This window comes from Bufo bufo, chromosome 9 (assembly GCF_905171765.1).
Source record: "Bufo bufo chromosome 9, aBufBuf1.1, whole genome shotgun sequence".
NCBI classification, from domain to species: Eukaryota; Metazoa; Chordata; class Amphibia; order Anura; family Bufonidae; genus Bufo; species Bufo bufo.
Genome location: NC_053397.1, coordinates 225,652,558 through 225,673,358, shown reverse-complemented (window position 1 = coordinate 225,673,358; position 20,801 = coordinate 225,652,558). Strand labels below are relative to the sequence as shown.

Below are 20,801 nucleotides of genomic sequence, written 5' to 3'. Positions count from 1 at the left end.
TGAGGTACATGAGGTATTGGTCACTGTGAGGTACATGAGGTATTGGTCACTGTGAGGTACATGAGGTAGTGGTCACTGTGAGGTACATGAGGTATTGTTCACTGTGAGGTACATGAGGTAGTGGTCACTGTGAGGTACATGAGGTAGTGGTCACTGTGAGGTACATGAGGTAGTGGTCACTGTGAGGTACATGAGGTAGTGGTCACTGTGAGGTACATGAGGTAGTGGTCACTGTGAGGTACATGAGGTAGTGGTCACTGTGAGGTACATGAGGTAGTGGTCACTGTGAGGTACATGAGGTAGTGGTCACTGTGAGGTACATGAGGTATTGGTCACTGTGAGGTACATGAGGTAGTGGTCACTGTGAGGTACATGAGGTAGTGGTCACTGTGAGGTACATGAGGTATTGGTCACTGTGAGGTACATGAGGTATTGGTCACTGTGAGGTACATGAGGTATTGGTCACTGTGAGGTACATGAGGTAGTGGTCACTGTGAGGTACATGAGGTAGTGGTCACTGTGAGGTACATGAGGTAGTGGTCACTGTGAGGTACATGAGGTAGTGGTCACTGTGAGGTACATGAGGTAGTGGTCACTGTGAGGTACATGAGGTAGTGGTCACTGTGAGGTACATGAGGTAGTGGTCACTGTGAGGTACATGAGGTATTGGTCACTGTGAGGTACATGAGGTATTGGTCACTGTGAGGTACATGAGGTAGTGGTCACTGTGAGGTACATGAGGTAGTGGTCACTGTGAGGTACATGAGGTAGTGGTCACTGTGAGGTACATGAGGTATTGGTCACTGTGAGGTACATGAGGTAGTGGTCACTGTGAGGTACATGAGGTAGTGGTCACTGTGAGGTACATGAGGTATTGGTCACTGTGAGGTACATGAGGTAGTGGTCACTGTGAGGTACATGAGGTAGTGGTCACTGTGAGGTACATGAGGTAGTGGTCACTGTGAGGTACATGAGGTATTGGTCACTGTGAGGTACATGAGGTAGTGGTCACTGTGAGGTACATGAGGTAGTGGTCACTGTGAGGTACATGAGGTAGTGGTCACTGTGAGGTACATGAGGTAGTGGTCACTGTGAGGTACATGAGGTAGTGGTCACTGTGAGGTACATGAGGTAGTGGTCACTGTAACTGTCTGAAGTATTATACATGAGTGAGCAATGAGTAAAAACAGGGCATGGAGGGGAAGGGGGGGGGTGATGAGAAGTGGGCTGTGGGCTGTGCGCTCTCCCTGGCGTCCCGCGTGGTTAGTGTAGTAGCCTTGCTAGCGCTGTGCGCTCTCCCTGGCGTCCCACGTGGTTAGTGTAGTAGCCTTGCTAGCGCTGTGCGCTCTCCCTGGCGTCCCGGCTTGGCGTCCCACGTGGTTAGTGTAGTAACCTTGCTAGCGCTGTGCGCTCTCCCTGGCGTCCCACGTGGTTAGTGTAGTAACCTTGCTAGCGCTGTGCGCTCTCCCTGGCGTCCCGGCTTGGCGTCCCACGTGGTTAGTGTAATAACCTTGCTGGTGGTGTCTTCTCTCCTCAGCGTCCCGGCTTGGCGTCCCACGTGGTTAGTGTAGTAACCTTGCTAGCGCTGTGCGCTCTCCCTGGCGTCCCGGCTTGGCGTCCCACGTGGTTAGTGTAATAACCTTGCTGGTGGTGTCTTCTCTCCTCAGCGTCCCGGCTTGGCGTCCCACGTGGTTAGTGTAGTAACCTTGCTAGCGCTGTGCGCTCTCCCTGGCGTCCCACGTGGTTAGTGTAGTAACCTTGCTAGCGCTGTGCGCTCTCCCTGGCGTCCCGGCTTGGCGTCCCACGTGGTTAGTGTAGTAACCTTGCTAGCGATGTGCGCTCTCCCTGGCGTCCCGGCTTGGCGTCCCACGTGGTTAGTGTAGTAACCTTGCTAGCGCTGTGCGCTCTCCCTGGCGTCCCACGTGGTTAGTGTAGTAACCTTGCTAGCGCTGTGCGCTCTCCCTGGCGTCCCGGCTCTGCGTTCCACGTGGTCGGGAGCGGGCTTTTTAATTTAGATGTGGGCAAAGGTGATCCTGCTGATATAGAGGGATACCTGCTCCACTCGCATGCTGCCCGGATTTAGATAATACCGCTTTATGTTAGCCTATTGTGGCTGTATGGCTATTATATTTCTCGGCCGCGTTTCTGAGCGCTGTGCTCCATCAGTGGGTATACATAGCCATTTTTTCACAGGTTTATATCCAGTCTTCAATCAGTGAACAATTAGTAAAATGAGCGGTGTAGTACTTTTTAGTGATACATAAAACTCGGACTGGATTGTTTTATCCAGATTGAAATAGATAAGTAGATACATTCACCTTTGGATCTTCCTATTATTCCATATAATACGGTAAAATAAGAGAAGAGGGGAAATAATGAATATATAATATATAGTATTCGATCTCATAGAAATAAAAAAATGTAAAAGGTAAATAAGAATAAATAAGGTTCGAGGAATGAAAAATGAAAGTGTAAAATAATAAGAAATATATGATAAAAATATATATATATTCTTAATAGTAAAATGTATGACCCTCATGTTCAACTAATTCATAGAGGATCGTATATTTTTTTATTTTATATTATATATATGTCTTTCCAAATTGTTTCTTGCTTATTTTGTTCTAGTGACGGTTCTAGTAACAAACACTCAGCTGTGAGAAGCATTAGATCTGTACAGGCTTCTTGCCTCTGGCTATACATAATGAAAAAGCTGCAGAGGCCTTAGTGAAGTCCTTGTAGCCGCCATCTTGGTCATTGACTTCATGGATGTGATGTTCAGAGTCACCTCTGTGTGATTGATTGCAGGTCACCGTCCAGGCCACGTGCATCACCCTGACAGCGATGAGTGCGGACCGCTGCTACGCCACGTTGTATCCACTGAGGTCACTGAGGCACCGAACCCCCAGAGTGGCCATGGTTGTCAGCATCGGTATCTGGATAGGTAAGAAATGATCACCGTCACAGTCTGAAGCCTCGGTCTTCTTCCTCGGCAGTCACTGGGGGTCCGTTATTAAGATGCTTACGCATGTTTTTCGTTTATAAAAAGCCACAAGATTCCAACTGCAACTTTTTTAATGCCCATGCAACAAAATGTTGTCGTACGGGCGTTTTTTACCCCATTGGTAAGTGGCGAGGGCAGGGCTGGCGGGGGCCAGGGGTCCTTCCAAATTCTCTAAATTTATGTCTGGAAACAGACTCAAATGATGTTCGAAAGTAATTCCAGTCAGGGACTCGCATAGCATTCACTCCAAGTGCACAGGCTGCCAGAGGTGCACCTAATTTATGACGTGCAGTCTCTTCCTCCTGTGCAGTCTCTGTGTGCAGTCTCTTCCACCTGTGCAGTCACTGAGTGCAGTCTCTTCCTCCTGTGCAGTCTCTTTCTCCTGTGCAGTCTCTTCCTCCTGTGCAGTCACTGTCAGTGATGGTCAGTTCGCAGTGTTCACCAGGGAACACATGCGGGCTGCCATCTTTAGTAAGGTAGACACACCCGTCCGGCGATGCACAGGTAAGCCCTAACCTGTGCCGGGAGCTGATCTGAAATCAAGTGCAGTCACCGGGAACAGGCAGTTCAGAGAACAGCCCGATGAAGGCCCCCGGCGGCTGATCTCAGAACTGCCTGCTCCCGGTGACTGCACTTGATTTCAGATCAGCTCCCGGCACAGGTTAGGGCTTACCTGTGCATCGCCGGACGGGTGTGTCTACCTTACTAAAAATGGCAGCCTGCATGTGTTCCCTGGTGAACACTGCGAACTGACCATCACTGACAGTGACTGTATGCAGTCTCTTCCTCCTGTGCAGTCACTGGGTGCAGTCTTCTCTTCCTGTGCAATCACTGGGTGCAGTCTCTTCCTCATGTACAGCATCTGTGTGCAGTCTCTTCCTCATGTACAGCGTCTGTGTGCAGTCTCTTCCTCCTGTGCAGTCTCTGTGTGCAGTCTCTTCCTCCTGTGCAGTCACTGTGTGCAATCTCTTCGTCCAGTGCAGTCACTGTGTGCAATCTCTCCCCCCTGTGCAGTCACTGTGTGCAGTCTCTTCGTCCAGTGCAGTCACTGTGTGCAGTCTTCTCTTCCTGTGCAGTCACTGTGTGCAGTCTCTTCCTCATGTACAGCATCTGTGTGCAGTTTTCTCCTCCTGTGCAGTCACTGGGTGCAGTCTCTTCCTCCTGTGCAGTCACTGGGTGCAGTCTGTCCCTCCAGTGCAGTCACTGGGTGCAGTCTGTCCCTCCAGTGCAGTCACTGTGTGCAGTTTTCTCCTCCTATGCAGTCACTGGGTGCAGTCTCTTCCTCCTGTGCAGTCACTGTGTGCAGTCTCTTCCTCCTGTGCAGTCTCTCCCTCCTGTGCAATCACTGTGTGCAGTCTCTTCCTCCTGTGCAGTCACTGTGTGCAGTCTCTTCCTCCTGTGCAGTCACTGTGTGCAGTCTCTTCCTCCTGTGCAGTCACTGTGTGCAATCTCTCCCCCCTGTGTAGTCACTGTGTGCAGTCTCTTCCTCCTGTGCAGTCACTGGGTGCAGACTCTTCCTCCAGTGCAGTCACTGTGTGCAGTCTCTCCCTCCTGGGCAGTCACTGTGTGCAGTCTCTTCCTCCTGTGCAGTCACTGTGTGCAGTCTCTTCCTCCTGTGCAGTCACTGTGTGCAGTCTCTTCCTCCTGTGCAGTCACTGTGTGCAGTCTCTCCCTCCTGTGCAGTCACTGGGTGCAGTCTCTCCCTCCTGTGCAGTCACTGTGTGCAGTCTCTCCCTCCTGTGCAGTCACTGGGTGCAGTCTCTTCCTCGTGTGCAGTCTCTTCCTCCAGTGCAGTCACTGTGTGCAGTCTCTTCCTCCAGTGCAGTCACTGTGTGCAGTCTCTTCCTCCAGTGCAGTCACTGTGAGCAGTCTCTTCCTCCAGTGCAGTCACTGTGAGCAGTCTCTTCCTCCAGTGCAGTCACTGTGAGCAGTCTCTTCCTCCTGTGCAGTCACTGTGAGCAGTCTCTTCCTCCTGTGCAGTCACTGTGAGCAGTCTCTTCCTCCTGTGCAGTCACTGAGAGCAGTCTTTCCCACCTGTGCAGTCACTGTGTGCAGTCTCTCCCTCCTGTGTAGTCACTGTGTGCAGTCTCTTCCTCCAGTGCAGTCACCCTGTGCAGTCACTGTGTGCAGTCTCTTCCTCCAGTGCAGTCACTGTGTGCAGTCTCTTCCTCCTGTGAAGTCACTGTGTGCAGTCTCTCCCTCCTGTGCAGTCACTGTGTGCAGTCTCTCCCTCCTGTGTAGTCACTGTGTGCAGTCTCTTCCTCCAGTGCAGTCACTGTGTGCAGTCTCTTTCTCCTGTGCAGTCTCTTCCTCCTGTATAGTCACTGTGTGCAGTCTCTCCCTCCTGTGTAGTCACTGTGTGCAGTCTCTCCCTCCTGTGTAGTCACTGTGTGCAGTCTCTTCCTCCAGTGCAGTCTCTTCCTCCGGTGCAGTCAGTGTGCAGTCTCTTCCTCCAGTGCAGTCACTGTGTGCAGTCTCTTCCTCCTGTGCAGTCACTGTGTGCAGTCTCTTTCTCCTGTGCAGTCTCTCCCTCCAGTGCAGTCACTGTGTGCAGTCTCTTCCTCCTGTGCAGTCACTGTGTGCAGTCTCTTCCTCCAGTGTAGTCACTGTGTGCAGTCTCTTCCTCCAGTGTAGTCACTGTGTGCAGTCTCTTCCTCCTGTGTAGTCACTGTGTGCAGTCTCTTCCTCCTGTGTAGTCACTGTGTGCAGTCTCTTCCTCCAGTGCAGTCACTGTGTGCAGTCTCTTCCTCCAGTGCAGTCACTGTGTGCAGTCTCTTTTTCCAGTGCAGTCACTGTGTGCAGTCTCTTCCTCCAGTGCAGTCACTGTGTGCAGTCTCTTCCTCCAGTGCAGTCACTGTGTGCAGTCTCTTCCTCCAGTGCAGTCACTGTGTGCAGTCTCTTCCTCCAGTGCAGTCACTGTGTGCAGTCTCTTCCTCCAGTGCAGTCACTGTGTGCAGTCTCTTCCTCCAGTGCACTCACTGTGTGCAGTCTCTTCCTCCAGTGCACTCACTGTGTGCAGTATCTTCCTCCAGTGCAGTCACTGTGTGCAGTATCTTCCTCCAGTGCAGTCTCTCCCTCCTGTGCAGTCACTGTGTGCAGTCTCTCCCTCCAGTGCAGTCACTGTGTGCAGTCTCTCCCTCCTGTGCAGTCACTGTGTGCAGTCTCTTTCTCCAGTGCAGTCACTGTGTGCAGTCTCTTCCTCCTGTGTAGTCACTGTGTGCAGTCTCTTCCTCCAGTACAGTCACTGTGTGCAGTCTCTTCCTCCTGTGTAGTCACTGTGTGCAGTCTCTTCCTCCAGTGCAGTCACTATGTGCAGTCTCTTCCTCCAGTGCAGTCACTGTGTGCAGTTTTCTCCTCCTGTGCAGTCACTGTGTGCAGTCTCTTCCTCCAGTGCAGTCACTGTGTGCAGTCTCTTCCTCCAGTGCAGTCACTGTGTGCAGTCTCTTCCTCCAGTGCAGTCACTGTGTGCAGTCTCTTCCTCCAGTGCAGTCACTGTGTGCAGTCTCTTCCTCCAGTGCAGTCACTGTGTGCAGTTTTCTCCTCCTGTGCAGTCACTGTGTGCAGTCTTTCCCTCCAGTGCAGTCACTGTGTGCAGTCTCTTACTCCAGTGCAGTCACTGTGTGCAGTCTCTTCCTCCAGTGCAGTCACTGTGTGCAGTCTCTTCCTCCAGTGCAGTCACTGTGTGCAGTCTCTTCCTCCAGTGCAGTCACTGTGTGCAGTCTCTTCCTCCAGTGCAGTCACTGTGTGCAGTCTCTTCCTCCAGTGCAGTCACTGTGTGCAGTCTCTTCCTCCAGTGCAGTCACTGTGTGCAGTCTCTTACTCCAGTGCAGTCACTGTGTGCAGTCTCTTCCTCCAGTGCAGTCACTGTGTGCAGTCTCTTCCTCCAGTGCAGTCACTGTGTGCGGTCTCTTCCTCCAGTGCAGTCACTATGTGCAGTCTCTTCCTCCAGTGCAGTCACTGTGTGCAGTTTTCTCCTCCTGTGCAGTCACTGTGTGCAGTCTCTTCCTCCAGTGCAGTCACTGTGTGCAGTCTCTTCCTCCTGTGCAGTCTCTTCCTCCTGTGCAGTCTCTTCCTCCAGTGCAGTCACTGTGTGCAGTTTTCTCCTCCTGTGCAGTCACTGTGTGCAGTCTCTTCCTCCAGTGCAGTCACTGTGTGCAGTCTCTTCCTCCTGTGCAGTCTCTTCCTCCAGTGCAGTCACTGTGTGCAGTCTCTTCCTCCTGTGCAGTCTCTTCCTCCTGTGCAGTCACTGTGTGCAGTCTCTTCCTCCTGTGCAGTCACTGTGTGCAGTCTCTTCCTCCTGTGCAGTCACTGTGTGCAGTCTCTTCCTCCTGTGCAGTCACTGTGTGCAGTTTTCTCCTCCTGTGCAGTCACTGTGTGCAGTCTCTTCCTCCAGTGCAGTCACTGTGTGCAGTCTCTTCCTCCTGTGCAGTCTCTTCCTCCTGTGCAGTCTCTTCCTCCAGTGCAGTCACTGTGTGCAGTCTCTTCCTCCTGTGCAGTCTCTTCCTCCTGTGCAGTCACTGTGTGCAGTCTCTTCCTCCTGTGCAGTCACTGTGTGCAGTCTCTTCCTCCTGTGCAGTCACTGTGTGCAGTCTCTTCCTCCTGTGTAGTCACTGTGTGCAGTCTCTTCCTCCTGTGCAGTCACTGTGTGCAGTCTCTTCTTCCAGTGCAGTCACTGTGTGCAGTCTCTCCCTCCTGTGTAGTCACTGTGTGCAGTCTCTCCCTCCTGTGTAGTCACTGTGTGCAGTCTCCTCCTCCTGTGCAGTCACTGTGGGCAGTCTCTTCCTCCTGTGCAGTCACTGTGTGCAGTCTCTCCCTCCTGTGCAGTCACTGTGTGCAGTCTCTTCCTCCAGTGCAGTCACTGTGTGCAGTTTTCTCCTCCTGTGCAGTCACTGTGTGCAGTCTTTCCCTCCTGTGCAGTCACTGTGTGCAGTCTCTTCCTCCAGTGCAGTCACTGTGTGCAGTCTCTTTTTCCAGTGCAGTCACTGTGTGCAGTCTCTTCCTCCAGTGCAGTCACTGTGTGCAGTCTCTTCCTCCTGTGTAGTCACTGTGTGCAGTCTCTTCCTCCAGTGTAGTCACTGTGTGCAGTCTCTTCCTCCTGTGCAGTCACTGTGTGCAGTCTCTTCCTCCAGTGCAGTCACTGTGTGCAGTCTCTTCCTCCAGTGCACTCACTGTGTGCGGTCTCTTCCTCCAGTGCACTCACTGTGTGCGGTCTCTTCCTCCAGTGCAGTCACTATGTGCAGTCTCTTCCTCCAGTGCAGTCACTGTGTGCAGTTTTCTCCTCCTGTGCAGTCACTGTGTGCAGTCTTTCCCTCCTGTGCAGTCACTGTGTGCAGTCTCTTCCTCCAGTGCAGTCACTGTGTGCAGTCTCTTTTTCCAGTGCAGTCACTGTGTGCAGTCTCTTCCTCCAGTGCAGTCACTGTGTGCAGTCTCTTCCTCCAGTGCAGTCACTGTGTGCAGTCTCTTCCTCCAGTGCAGTCACTGTGTGCAGTCTCTTCCTCCAGTGCAGTCACTGTGTGCAGTCTCTTACTCCAGTGCAGTCACTGTGTGCAGTCTCTTCCTCCAGTGCAGTCACTGTGTGCGGTCTCTTCCTCCAGTGCAGTCACTATGTGCAGTCTCTTCCTCCAGTGCAGTCACTGTGTGCAGTTTTCTCCTCCTGTGCAGTCACTGTGTGCAGTCTCTTCCTCCAGTGCAGTCACTGTGTGCAGTCTCTTCCTCCTGTGCAGTCTCTTCCTCCTGTGCAGTCTCTTCCTCCAGTGCAGTCACTGTGTGCAGTCTCTTCCTCCTGTGCAGTCTCTTCCTCCTGTGCAGTCTCTTCCTCCTGTGCAGTCACTGTGTGCAGTCTCTTCCTCCAGTGCAGTCACTGTGTGCAGTCTCTTCCTCCTGTGCAGTCTCTTCCTCCTGTGCAGTCTCTTCCTCCTGTGCAGTCTCTTCCTCCAGTGCAGTCACTGTGTGCAGTCTCTTCCTCCTGTGCAGTCTCTTCCTCCTGTGCAGTCTCTTCCTCCTGTGCAGTCACTGTGTGCAGTCTCTTCCTCCTGTGCAGTCACTGTGTGCAGTCTCTTCCTCCTGTGCAGTCACTGTGTGCAGTTTTCTCCTCCTGTGCAGTCACTGTGTGCAGTCTCTTCCTCCAGTGCAGTCACTGTGTGCAGTCTCTTCCTCCTGTGCAGTCTCTTCCTCCTGTGCAGTCTCTTCCTCCAGTGCAGTCACTGTGTGCAGTCTCTTCCTCCTGTGCAGTCTCTTCCTCCTGTGCAGTCACTGTGTGCAGTCTCTTCCTCCTGTGCAGTCACTGTGTGCAGTCTCTTCCTCCTGTGCAGTCACTGTGTGCAGTCTCTTCCTCCTGTGCAGTCACTGTGTGCAGTCTCTTCCTCCTGTGCAGTCACTGTGTGCAGTCTCTTCCTCCTGTGTAGTCACTGTGTGCAGTCTCTTCCTCCTGTGCAGTCACTGTGTGCAGTCTCTTCTTCCAGTGCAGTCACTGTGGGCAGTCTCTTCCTCCTGTGCAGTCACTGTGTGCAGTCTCTCCCTCCTGTGCAGTCACTGTGTGCAGTCTCTTCCTCCAGTGCAGTCACTGTGTGCAGTTTTCTCCTCCTGTGCAGTCACTGTGTGCAGTCTTTCCCTCCTGTGCAGTCACTGTGTGCAGTCTTTCCCTCCTGTGCAGTCACTGTGTGCAGTCTTTCCCTCCTGTGCAGTCACTGTGTGCAGTCTCTTCCTCCAGTGCAGTCACTGTGTGCAGTCTCTTTTTCCAGTGCAGTCACTGTGTGCAGTCTCTTCCTCCAGTGCAGTCACTGTGTGCAGTCTCTTCCTCCTGTGTAGTCACTGTGTGCAGTCTCTTCCTCCAGTGTAGTCACTGTGTGCAGTCTCTTTCTCCTGTGCAGTCACTGTGTGCAGTCTCTTCCTCCAGTGCAGTCACTGTGTGCAGTCTCTTCCTCCAGTGCACTCACTGTGTGCGGTCTCTTCCTCCAGTGCACTCACTGTGTGCGGTCTCTTCCTCCAGTGCAGTCACTATGTGCAGTCTCTTCCTCCAGTGCAGTCACTGTGTGCAGTTTTCTCCTCCTGTGCAGTCACTGTGTGCAGTCTCTTCCTCCAGTGCAGTCTCTTCCTCCTGTGCAGTCTCTTCCTCCAGTGCAGTCACTGTGTGCAGTCTCTTCCTCCTGTGCAGTCTCTTCCTCCTGTGCAGTCTCTTCCTCCTGTGCAGTCACTGTGTGCAGTCTCTTCCTCCTGTGCAGTCACTGTGTGCAGTCTCTTCCTCCTGTGCAGTCACTGTGTGCAGTCTCTTCCTCCTGTGTAGTCACTGTGTGCAGTCTCTTCCTCCTGTGCAGTCACTGTGTGCAGTCTCTTCTTCCAGTGCAGTCACTGTGTGCAGTCTCTTCCTCCTGTGCAGTCACTGTGTGCAGTCTCTTCCTCCAGTGTAGTCACTGTGTGCAGTCTCTTCCTCCAGTGTAGCCACTGTGTGCAGTCTCTTCCTCCTGTGTAGTCACTGTGTGCAGTCTCTTCCTCCTGTGTAGTCACTGTGTGCAGTCTCTTCCTCCTGTGTAGTCACTGTGTGCAGTCTCTTCCTCCAGTGCAGTCACTGTGTGCAGTCTCTTCCTCCAGTGCAGTCACTGTGTGCAGTCTCTTTTTCCAGTGCAGTCACTGTGTGCAGTCTCTTCCTCCAGTGCAGTCACTGTGTGCAGTCTCTTCCTCCAGTGCAGTCACTGTGTGCAGTCTCTTCCTCCAGTGCAGTCACTGTGTGCAGTCTCTTCCTCCAGTGCACTCACTGTGTGCAGTCTCTTCCTCCAGTGCAGTCACTGTGTGCAGTCTCTTCCTCCAGTGCACTCACTGTGTGCAGTCTCTTCCTCCAGTGCACTCACTGTGTGCAGTCTCTTCCTCCAGTGCACTCACTGTGTGCAGTCTCTTCCTCCAGTGCACTCACTGTGTGCAGTCTCTTCCTCCAGTGCACTCACTGTGTGCAGTATCTTCCTCCAGTGCAGTCTCTCCCTCCTGTGCAGTCACTGTGTGCAGTCTCTTCTTCCAGTGCAGTCACTGTGTGCAGTCTCTTCCTCCAGTGTAGTCACTGTGTGCAGTCTCTTCCTCCAGTGCAGTCACTGTGTGCAGTCTCTCCCTCCTGTGCAGTCACTGTGTGCAGTCTCTCCCTCCTGTGCAGTCACTGTGTGCAGTCTCTTTCTCCAGTGCAGTCACTGTGTGCAGTCTCTTCCTCCTGTGTAGTCACTGTGTGCAGTCTCTTCCTCCAGTACAGTCACTGTGTGCAGTCTCTTCCTCCTGTGTAGTCACTGTGTGCAGTCTCTTCCTCCAGTGTAGTCACTGTGTGCAGTCTCTTTCTCCTGTGCAGTCACTGTGTGCAGTCTCTTCCTCCAGTGCAGTCACTGTGTGCAGTCTCTTCCTCCAGTGCACTCACTGTGTGCGGTCTCTTCCTCCAGTGCACTCACTGTGTGCGGTCTCTTCCTCCAGTGCAGTCACTATGTGCAGTCTCTTCCTCCAGTGCAGTCACTGTGTGCAGTTTTCTCCTCCTGTGCAGTCACTGTGTGCAGTCTTTCCCTCCTGTGCAGTCACTGTGTGCAGTCTCTTCCTCCAGTGCAGTCACTGTGTGCAGTCTCTTTTTCCAGTGCAGTCACTGTGTGCAGTCTCTTCCTCCAGTGCAGTCACTGTGTGCAGTCTCTTCCTCCAGTGCAGTCACTGTGTGCAGTCTCTTCCTCCAGTGCAGTCACTGTGTGCAGTCTCTTCCTCCAGTGCAGTCACTGTGTGCAGTCTCTTACTCCAGTGCAGTCACTGTGTGCAGTCTCTTCCTCCAGTGCAGTCACTGTGTGCAGTCTCTTCCTCCAGTGCAGTCACTGTGTGCGGTCTCTTCCTCCAGTGCAGTCACTATGTGCGGTCTCTTCCTCCAGTGCAGTCACTGTGTGCAGTTTTCTCCTCCTGTGCAGTCACTGTGTGCAGTCTCTTCCTCCAGTGCAGTCACTGTGTGCAGTCTCTTCCTCCTGTGCAGTCTCTTCCTCCTGTGCAGTTTCTTCCTCCAGTGCAGTCACTGTGTGCAGTCTCTTCCTCCTGTGCAGTCTCTTCCTCCTGTGCAGTCTCTTCCTCCAGTGCAGTCACTGTGTGCAGTTTTCTCCTCCTGTGCAGTCACTGTGTGCAGTCTCTTCCTCCAGTGCAGTCACTGTGTGCAGTCTCTTCCTCCTGTGCAGTCTCTTCCTCCTGTGCAGTCTCTTCCTCCAGTGCAGTCACTGTGTGCAGTCTCTTCCTCCTGTGCAGTCTCTTCCTCCTGTGCAGTCTCTTCCTCCTGTGCAGTCACTGTGTGCAGTCTCTTCCTCCTGTGCAGTCACTGTGTGCAGTCTCTTCCTCCTGTGCAGTCACTGTGTGCAGTTTTCTCCTCCTGTGCAGTCACTGTGTGCAGTCTCTTCCTCCAGTGCAGTCACTGTGTGCAGTCTCTTCCTCCTGTGCAGTCTCTTCCTCCTGTGCAGTCTCTTCCTCCAGTGCAGTCACTGTGTGCAGTCTCTTCCTCCTGTGCAGTCTCTTCCTCCTGTGCAGTCACTGTGTGCAGTCTCTTCCTCCTGTGCAGTCACTGTGTGCAGTCTCTTCCTCCTGTGCAGTCACTGTGTGCAGTCTCTTCCTCCTGTGCAGTCACTGTGTGCAGTCTCTTCCTCCTGTGCAGTCACTGTGTGCAGTCTCTTCCTCCTGTGTAGTCACTGTGTGCAGTCTCTTCCTCCTGTGCAGTCACTGTGTGCAGTCTCTTCTTCCAGTGCAGTCACTGTGTGCAGTCTCTCCCTCCTGTGTAGTCACTGTGTGCAGTCTCTCCCTCCTGTGTAGTCACTGTGTGCAGTCTCCTCCTCCTGTGCAGTCACTGTGGGCAGTCTCTTCCTCCTGTGCAGTCACTGTGTGCAGTCTCTCCCTCCTGTGCAGTCACTGTGTGCAGTCTCTCCCTCCTGTGCAGTCACTGTGGGCAGTCTCTCCCTCCTGTGTAGTCACTGTGTGCAGTCTCTTCCTCCAGTGTAGTCACTGTGTGCAGTCTCTTTCTCCTGTGCAGTCACTGTGTGCAGTCTTTCCCTCCTGTGCAGTCACTGTGTGCAGTCTTTCCCTCCTGTGCAGTCACTGTGTGCAGTCTCTTCCTCCAGTGCAGTCACTGTGTGCAGTCTCTTCCTCCTGTGCAGTCTCTTCCTCCAGTGCAGTCACTGTGTGCAGTCTCTTCCTCCTGTGCAGTCTCTTCCTCCTGTGCAGTCTCTTCCTCCTGTGCAGTCACTGTGTGCAGTCTCTTCCTCCTGTGCAGTCACTGTGTGCAGTCTCTTCCTCCTGTGCAGTCACTGTGTGCAGTCTCTTCCTCCAGTGCAGTCACTGTGTGCAGTCTCTTCCTCCTGTGCAGTCTCTTCCTCCTGTGCAGTCTCTTCCTCCTGTGCAGTCACTGTGTGCAGTCTCTTCCTCCTGTGCAGTCACTGTGTGCAGTCTCTTCCTCCTGTGCAGTCACTGTGTGCAGTCTCTTCCTCCTGTGTAGTCACTGTGTGCAGTCTCTTCCTCCTGTGTAGTCACTGTGTGCAGTCTCTTCTTCCAGTGCAGTCACTGTGTGCAGTCTCTCCCTCCTGTGTAGTCACTGTGTGCAGTCTCTCCCTCCTGTGTAGACACTGTGTGCAGTCTCTTCCTCCAGTGTAGTCACTGTGTGCAGTCTCTTTCTCCTGTGCAGTCACTGTGTGCAGTCTTTCCCTCCTGTGCAGTCACTGTGTGCAGTCTTTCCCTCCTGTGCAGTCACTGTGTGCAGTCTCTTCCTCCAGTGCAGTCACTGTGTGCAGTCTCTTCCTCCTGTGCAGTCTCTTCCTCCTGTGCAGTCTCTTCCTCCTGTGCAGTCACTGTGTGCAGTCTCTTCCTCCTGTGCAGTCTCTTCCTCCTGTGCAGTCTCTCCCTCCTGTGTAGTCACTGTGTGCAGTCTCTCCCTCCTGTGTAGTCACTGTGTGCAGTCTCCTCCTCCTGTGCAGTCACTGTGGGCAGTCTCTTCCTCCTGTGCAGTCACTGTGTGCAGTCTCTTCCTCCAGTGTAGTCACTGTGTGCAGTCTCTTTCTCCTGTGCAGTCACTGTGTGCAGTCTTTCCCTCCTGTGCAGTCACTGTGTGCAGTCTTTCCCTCCTGTGCAGTCACTGTGTGCAGTCTCTTCCTCCAGTGCAGTCACTGTGTGCAGTCTCTTCCTCCTGTGCAGTCTCTTCCTCCTGTGCAGTCTCTTCCTCCTGTGCAGTCACTGTGTGCAGTCTCTTCCTCCTGTGCAGTCTCTTCCTCCTGTGCAGTCTCTCCCTCCTGTGTAGTCACTGTGTGCAGTCTCTCCCTCCTGTGTAGTCACTGTGTGCAGTCTCCTCCTCCTGTGCAGTCACTGTGGGCAGTCTCTTCCTCCTGTGCAGTCACTGTGTGCAGTCTCTTCCTCCAGTGTAGTCACTGTGTGCAGTCTCTTTCTCCTGTGCAGTCACTGTGTGCAGTCTTTCCCTCCTGTGCAGTCACTGTGTGCAGTCTTTCCCTCCTGTGCAGTCACTGTGTGCAGTCTCTTCCTCCAGTGCAGTCACTGTGTGCAGTCTCTTCCTCCTGTGCAGTCTCTTCCTCCTGTGCAGTCTCTTCCTCCAGTGCAGTCACTGTGTGCAGTCTCTTCCTCCTGTGCAGTCTCTTCCTCCTGTGCAGTCTCTTCCTCCTGTGCAGTCACTGTGTGCAGTCTCTTCCTCCTGTGCAGTCACTGTGTGCAGTCTCTTCCTCCTGTGCAGTCACTGTGTGCAGTCTCTTCCTCCAGTGCAGTCACTGTGTGCAGTCTCTTCCTCCTGTGCAGTCTCTTCCTCCTGTGCAGTCTCTTCCTCCTGTGCAGTCACTGTGTGCAGTCTCTTCCTCCTGTGCAGTCACTGTGTGCAGTCTCTTCCTCCTGTGCAGTCACTGTGTGCAGTCTCTTCCTCCTGTGCACTCACTGTGTGCAGTCTCTTCCTCCTGTGTAGTCACTGTGTGCAGTCTCTTCCTCCTGTGTAGTCACTGTGTGCAGTCTCTTCTTCCAGTGCAGTCACTGTGTGCAGTCTCTCCCTCCTGTGCAGTCACTGTGTGCAGTCTCTCCCTCCTGTGTAGTCACTGTGTGCAGTCTCTTCCTCCAGTGTAGTCACTGTGTGCAGTCTCTTTCTCCTGTGCAGTCACTGTGTGCAGTCTTTCCCTCCTGTGCAGTCACTGTGTGCAGTCTTTCCCTCCTGTGCAGTCACTGTGTGCAGTCTCTTCCTCCAGTGCAGTCACTGTGTGCAGTCTCTTCCTCCTGTGCAGTCTCTTCCTCCTGTGCAGTCTCTTCCTCCTGTGCAGTCACTGTGTGCAGTCTCTTCCTCCTGTGCAGTCTCTTCCTCCTGTGCAGTCTCTTCCTCCTGTGCAGTCACTGTGTGCAGTCTCTTCCTCCTGTGCAGTCACTGTGTGCAGTCTCTTCCTCCTGTGCAGTCACTGTGTGCAGTCTCTTCCTCCTGTGCAGTCACTGTGTGCAGTCTCTTCCTCCTGTGTAGTCACTGTGTGCAGTCTCTTCCTCCTGTGTAGTCACTGTGTGCAGTCTCTTCTTCCAGTGCAGTCACTGTGTGCAGTCTCTCCCTCCTGTGTAGTCACTGTGTGCAGTCTCTCCCTCCTGTGTAGTCACTGTGTGCAGTCTCCTCCTCCTGTGCAGTCACTGTGGGCAGTCTCTTCCTCCTGTGCAGTCACTGTGTGCAGTCTCTCCCTCCTGTGCAGTCACTGTGGGCAGTCTCTCCCTCCTGTGTAGTCACTGTGTGCAGTCTCTTCCTCCAGTGTAGTCACTGTGTGCAGTCTCTTCCTCCAGTGTAGTCACTGTGTGCAGTCTCTTTCTCCTGTGCAGTCACTGTGTGCAGTCTCTTCCTCCAGTGCAGTCACTGTGTGCAGTCTCTTCCTCCAGTGCAGTCACTGTGTGCAGTCTCTCCCTCCTGTGCAGTCACTGTGTGCAGTCTCTCCCTCCTGTGCAGTCACTGTGGGCAGTCTCTTCCTCCTGTGCAGTCTCTGTGTGCAGTCTTTCCCTCCTGTGCAGTCTCTGTGTGCAGTCTCTTCCTCCAGTGCAGTCACTGTGTGCAGTCTCTTCCTCCTGTGCAGTCTCTTCCTCCTGTGCAGTCTCTTCCTCCAGTGCAGTCACTGTGTGCAGTCTCTTCCTCCTGTGCAGTCTCTTCCTCCTGTGCAGTCTCTTCCTCCTGTGCAGTCTCTTCCTCCTGTGCAGTCACTGTGTGCAGTCTCTTCCTCCTGTGCAGTCACTGTGTGCAGTCTCTTCCTCCTGTGCAGTCACTGTGTGCAGTCTCTTCCTCCTGTGCAGTCACTGTGTGCAGTCTCTTCCTCCTGTGCAGTCACTGTGTGCAGTCTCTTCCTCCTGTGTAGTCACTGTGTGCAGTCTCTTCCTCCTGTGCAGTCACTGTGTGCAGTCTCTTCTTCCAGTGCAGTCACTGTGTGCAGTCTCTCCCTCCTGTGTAGTCACTGTGTGCAGTCTCTCCCTCCTGTGTAGTCACTGTGTGCAGTCTCCTCCTCCTGTGCAGTCACTGTGGGCAGTCTCTTCCTCCTGTGCAGTCACTGTGTGCAGTCTCTCCCTCCTGTGCAGTCACTGTGTGCAGTCTCTCCCTCCTGTGCAGTCACTGTGGGCAGTTTCTCCCTCCTGTGTAGTCACTGTGTGCAGTCTTTTCCTCCAGTGTAGTCACTGTGTGCAGTCTCTTTCTCCTGTGCAGTCACTGTGTGCAGTCTTTTCCTCCAGTGCAGTCACTGTGTGCAGTCTCTTTCTCCTGTGCAGTCACTGTGTGCAGTCTCTCCCTCCTGTGCAGTCACTGTGTGCAGTCTCTCCCTCCTGTGCAGTCACTGTGGGCAGTCTCTCCCTCCTGTGCAGTCACTGTGTGCAGTCTCTTCCTCCAGTGCAGTCACTGTGTGCAGTCTCTTCCTCCAGTGCAGTCACTGTGTGCAGTCTCTTTCTCCAGTGCAGTCACTGTGTGCAGTCTCTTCCTCCTGTGCAGTCACTGTGTGCAGTCTCTTCCTCCAGTGCAGTCACTGTGTGCAGTCTCTTCCTCCTGTGCAGTCACTGTGTGCAGTCTCTTCCTCCTGTGTAGTATAGATAAGGGGATGCAGACAGTTACTACCTGACAATGCTCCGACCGCGATTGAGTGAAATACATTTTCCTTTATTCATGACAACACATTTTGGAGTCTAAGATTCCTTTGTCAAGTCTTTTAGGTGAGTTAAAGGTGGCCACGGAGGAGTTCCACGTGGGACCTCCTGACTGTGACTATGAAGATCCTTGGTGTGCGGAGGGGCTCAGAGCAGAGCCTTCTGATCACAACCATCAATTATTGTTTCTGGGCTGCAGGTCGCGCCGTCTAAACAGCGATCTGATGGCCACAAACAATACAGCTGTATGAGGACGAGCGATAGCAATGGCGACTACGCCTACTACTGATCGCTGCATGTAAATACAGTGCTTCACCCCTACTTAAAGGGGTTGTCCAGGTTCAGAGCTGAACCCGCACATTTCCCCTTCTTCCCCCCATCAGCCCCTCTGATATGAGCATCGGAGCATTTCACGGTCAGATGCTCTCCGGCACTAATGGGCGGGCTAGCCTGTAAAACTGACGTCACCGGGAACACTGCTAGGTGGAAGCCTTTGCCTAGCAGTGTAAATATGTAAACTAAAAATCTCCGATGATCATCTCAGAGGGGCGAGTAGGGGAAGAAGGGGATATGTTCGGGTTCAGCCCTGAACCATGACAACCCCTTTAATGAGCAGCCAGTTGTTGGGAAGGAACACTTCCTTCCCGATAATTGTCTGCTACTCTGTACAAGTAAATACAGCTTAAGTTCGTTATGACCAGAGGCGCCAATACTTTTGCCCTGCAGCCCCTTTACTGTCCAGGACCATGAGAATGCCACCAGATCCTGGACAGCTGTGATACTTGTGTACAATGTACTACAATGTGATGTGTAACGGTCAGTGTCCTCCCCAGGGTCCCTGCTGCTGTCTACTCCCATCATCCCTTACCAGAAGATACAGAACGGTTACTGGTACGGCCCCAGGACCTACTGCATAGAGCAGTTTCCATCAGACACTCTGAAGAAAGCTTGTATCCTCTACCAGTTCCTTGCTGTCTACCTTCTGCCATTGCTGACCATCTGCCTGTGCTACTCACTGATGCTGAAGAGGGTCGGACAACCAGTGGTGGAGCCCATGGACAACAACTACCAGGTAGCTGTGCCTCCAGCACAATGTACAGTGTCTTGAAGGAGTGTTCATACCCCTTGAACTTTTCTACATTTTTTTCACGTTACACCCACAAACTTAAATGTATTTTATGTGATTGACCAACACAAAGTACAAGTCTGATATATGGTTTTGAAATTTTTTTATAAATAAAAATCGGAAAAAAGTGTGATGTGCATTAGTATTCACCCCGAGTCAATACTTTGTAGGACCTCCTTTCGCTTCAATTACAGCTGCAGGTCTTTTGGGGTCTGTCTCTACCAGATTTGCACATCTAGAGGATGACATTTTTGCCCCTTCTCCTGTGCAGAAGAGCTCGCGCCCAGCCATATTGGATGGAGAGCCTCTGTGAACAGTAATTTCCAAGTATTGCCCCAGATTCTCAATGGGATTTAGGTCTGGACTGTGACTGGGCCGTTCTAACACATGAATATGCTTTGATCTAAACCCTTCCATTGTAGCTGTGGATGGATGTTGAGGGTTGTTGTCCTGCTGGAAGCTGAACCTCCGCCCCAGTCTCAAGTCTTTTGCAGCCTCTACCAGGTTTTCCTCCTGGATTGCTGTATTTAGCTCCATCCATCTTCCCATCACCTCTGACCGGCTTCCCTGCCCCTGCTGAAGAAGAGCCTACCCCAGCATGGTGCAGCCACCGCCATGTCTGACGGTGGGGACGGTGTGTTCAGGGTTATGGGCACGGTTAGTTTTCCACCACACAAAACATTTTGCATTTATGCCAAAAGTTTAACTTTGGTCTCCTCTGACCAGAGCACCTTCTTTCACATGTTTGCTGTGTCCCCTACATGGCTTGTGGTAAACTGCAGACGGGACTTCTTATGGCTGCTTTCAAACATGATTTTCTTCTTACCGCTCTTCCATAAAGGGCAGATTTGTGGAGAAGACGACTAATAGTTGTCCTGTGGACAGATTCTCCCACCTCAGCTGAGGATCTCTGTAGTTCCTCCAGAGTGACTATGGGTATCCTTCCTGGCTGCTTCTCTAAGTGCTCTCCTTGCCTGGGCTGTCAGTTTAGGTGGACGGCCGTGTCTTGGGAGGTTTGCAGTTGTGCCACACGCCTTCCATTTTCAGATGATGGATTGGGCAATGTTCTGTGAGATGTTCAGAGCTTGGGGTATTTTTTGTTATAACCTAACCCTGCCTTACACTTCGCCACAACTTTATCCCTGACCTGTCTGATGTGTTCCTTGGTTTTCCTGATGCTGTTTGATCACTAATGTTCTCTAACAAACCTCTGAGGCCTTCACGGAACAGCTATAGTTATACTGAGAAGACATTACACACAGGTGGACTCTATGTGCAAATGAGGTGACTTCTGAAGGCCATTGGTCACACAGGGTACAGGAGGCTGAATATATATGCATGCATGCCACAGGTTTCAGATTTTTATTTATTAAAAATTTTGAAAAACATGTATCATTTTCTTCTCACTTCAGACATATTTCCTACTTTGAGTGGGTCAATTAAATCCCAATGAAATACATTTAAGTTTGTGGCTGTATGAATACTTTTTCAAGGCACAGATTCTAGGTTTACTGTGTGTCTGAGACATCACTGAGGGATTCCACAGTCACCACCAGAGCTGCATTCACAATTCTCTGCTGCTGATTTAGTGAAGAAACCAGCAGAATTCTGAATGCAGCTCTGGATGAGGCTTCATGATGTACCTTAAGACTTTCCTTCATCCTTCCAGGTGCAGCTGCTCTCTGAGAGAACCATTGCCATGAGGAGCAAAATATCCAGAATGGTGATAGTAATTGTCCTTCTCTTCACTATCTGCTGGGGCCCCATCCAGCTCTTTAGCCTCTTCCAAGGATTCTACCCAGGCTTTCAAGCCAACTACGCCACCTACAAAATCAAAACGTGGGCCAATTGTATGTCCTATGCCAACTCGTCCATCAACCCCATCGTCTACGGGTTCATGGGCGCCAGCTTCAGGAAGTCTTTCAAGAAAGCTTTCCCCTTCATGTTCCGGAATAAGGTGAGGGATGGGAGCATCACCTCCGGGACTGCCCACAACGAAATGAAATTTGTGGCTATGGAGTCGACCAACCAGGAGTTGAAGTGAAGGGGTTAATGCGGTCAGTTTCTGACAATAAGCAAAGAATTATGGGACCCTCAGGAGACCTCAAAGACGTGAAGAGAGATAAACTGTAAGAAACCCACATCTCAGAGACATCTATAATGAGCAGGTCAGCAGGAGTATTTCCATACAGACAAAGGAAGAGCATACGCCATGGTAATCCTTCTTCCTGCGGACAATCGCCACCACCAGACAATTTATACAGGATTGTGCCATTAAATTTGTGGTTTTCTACTTGAAAATATGTTGTGTGTCCTGTCTGTAACAGATCCTGATTTTGTATTTTTATTGTGTCTATTCATTAAAGGATAATCTCTATAAGACAATGAAACGAGAGGTAATGTCAGCAGGAAATATGACTGGGGGTGACCTCGCTAGACAAGAATCCCCTAGAACAGAGACAACAAAACTAAGCAATGACACGTCTGTAGTGTCTCATCATACTCCACATGTTCATGACGGTGACACCTCGCACACGGAAGATAACTACTATAATACTGCCTCCT

General features: G+C 52.1%; 1 protein-coding gene across 1 annotated transcript in view; it reads left to right on the top strand.

Moving 5' to 3' along the window:
• Nucleotides 1-20,407, top strand: part of LOC120978953 (G-protein coupled receptor 54-like) — a 29,632-nt gene extending 9,225 nt beyond the window's left edge. Inside the window, exons 3-5 of the mRNA XM_040407413.1 lie at nucleotides 2,809-2,944; nucleotides 17,944-18,182; nucleotides 19,906-20,407. Coding sequence (XP_040263347.1) covers nucleotides 2,809-2,944; nucleotides 17,944-18,182; nucleotides 19,906-20,280 — 750 coding nt within the window. The 3' untranslated portion in view covers nucleotides 20,281-20,407. The remainder of the gene's footprint in view (nucleotides 1-2,808; nucleotides 2,945-17,943; nucleotides 18,183-19,905) is intronic.
• The last annotated feature ends 394 nt before the right edge of the window (nucleotides 20,408-20,801 follow it).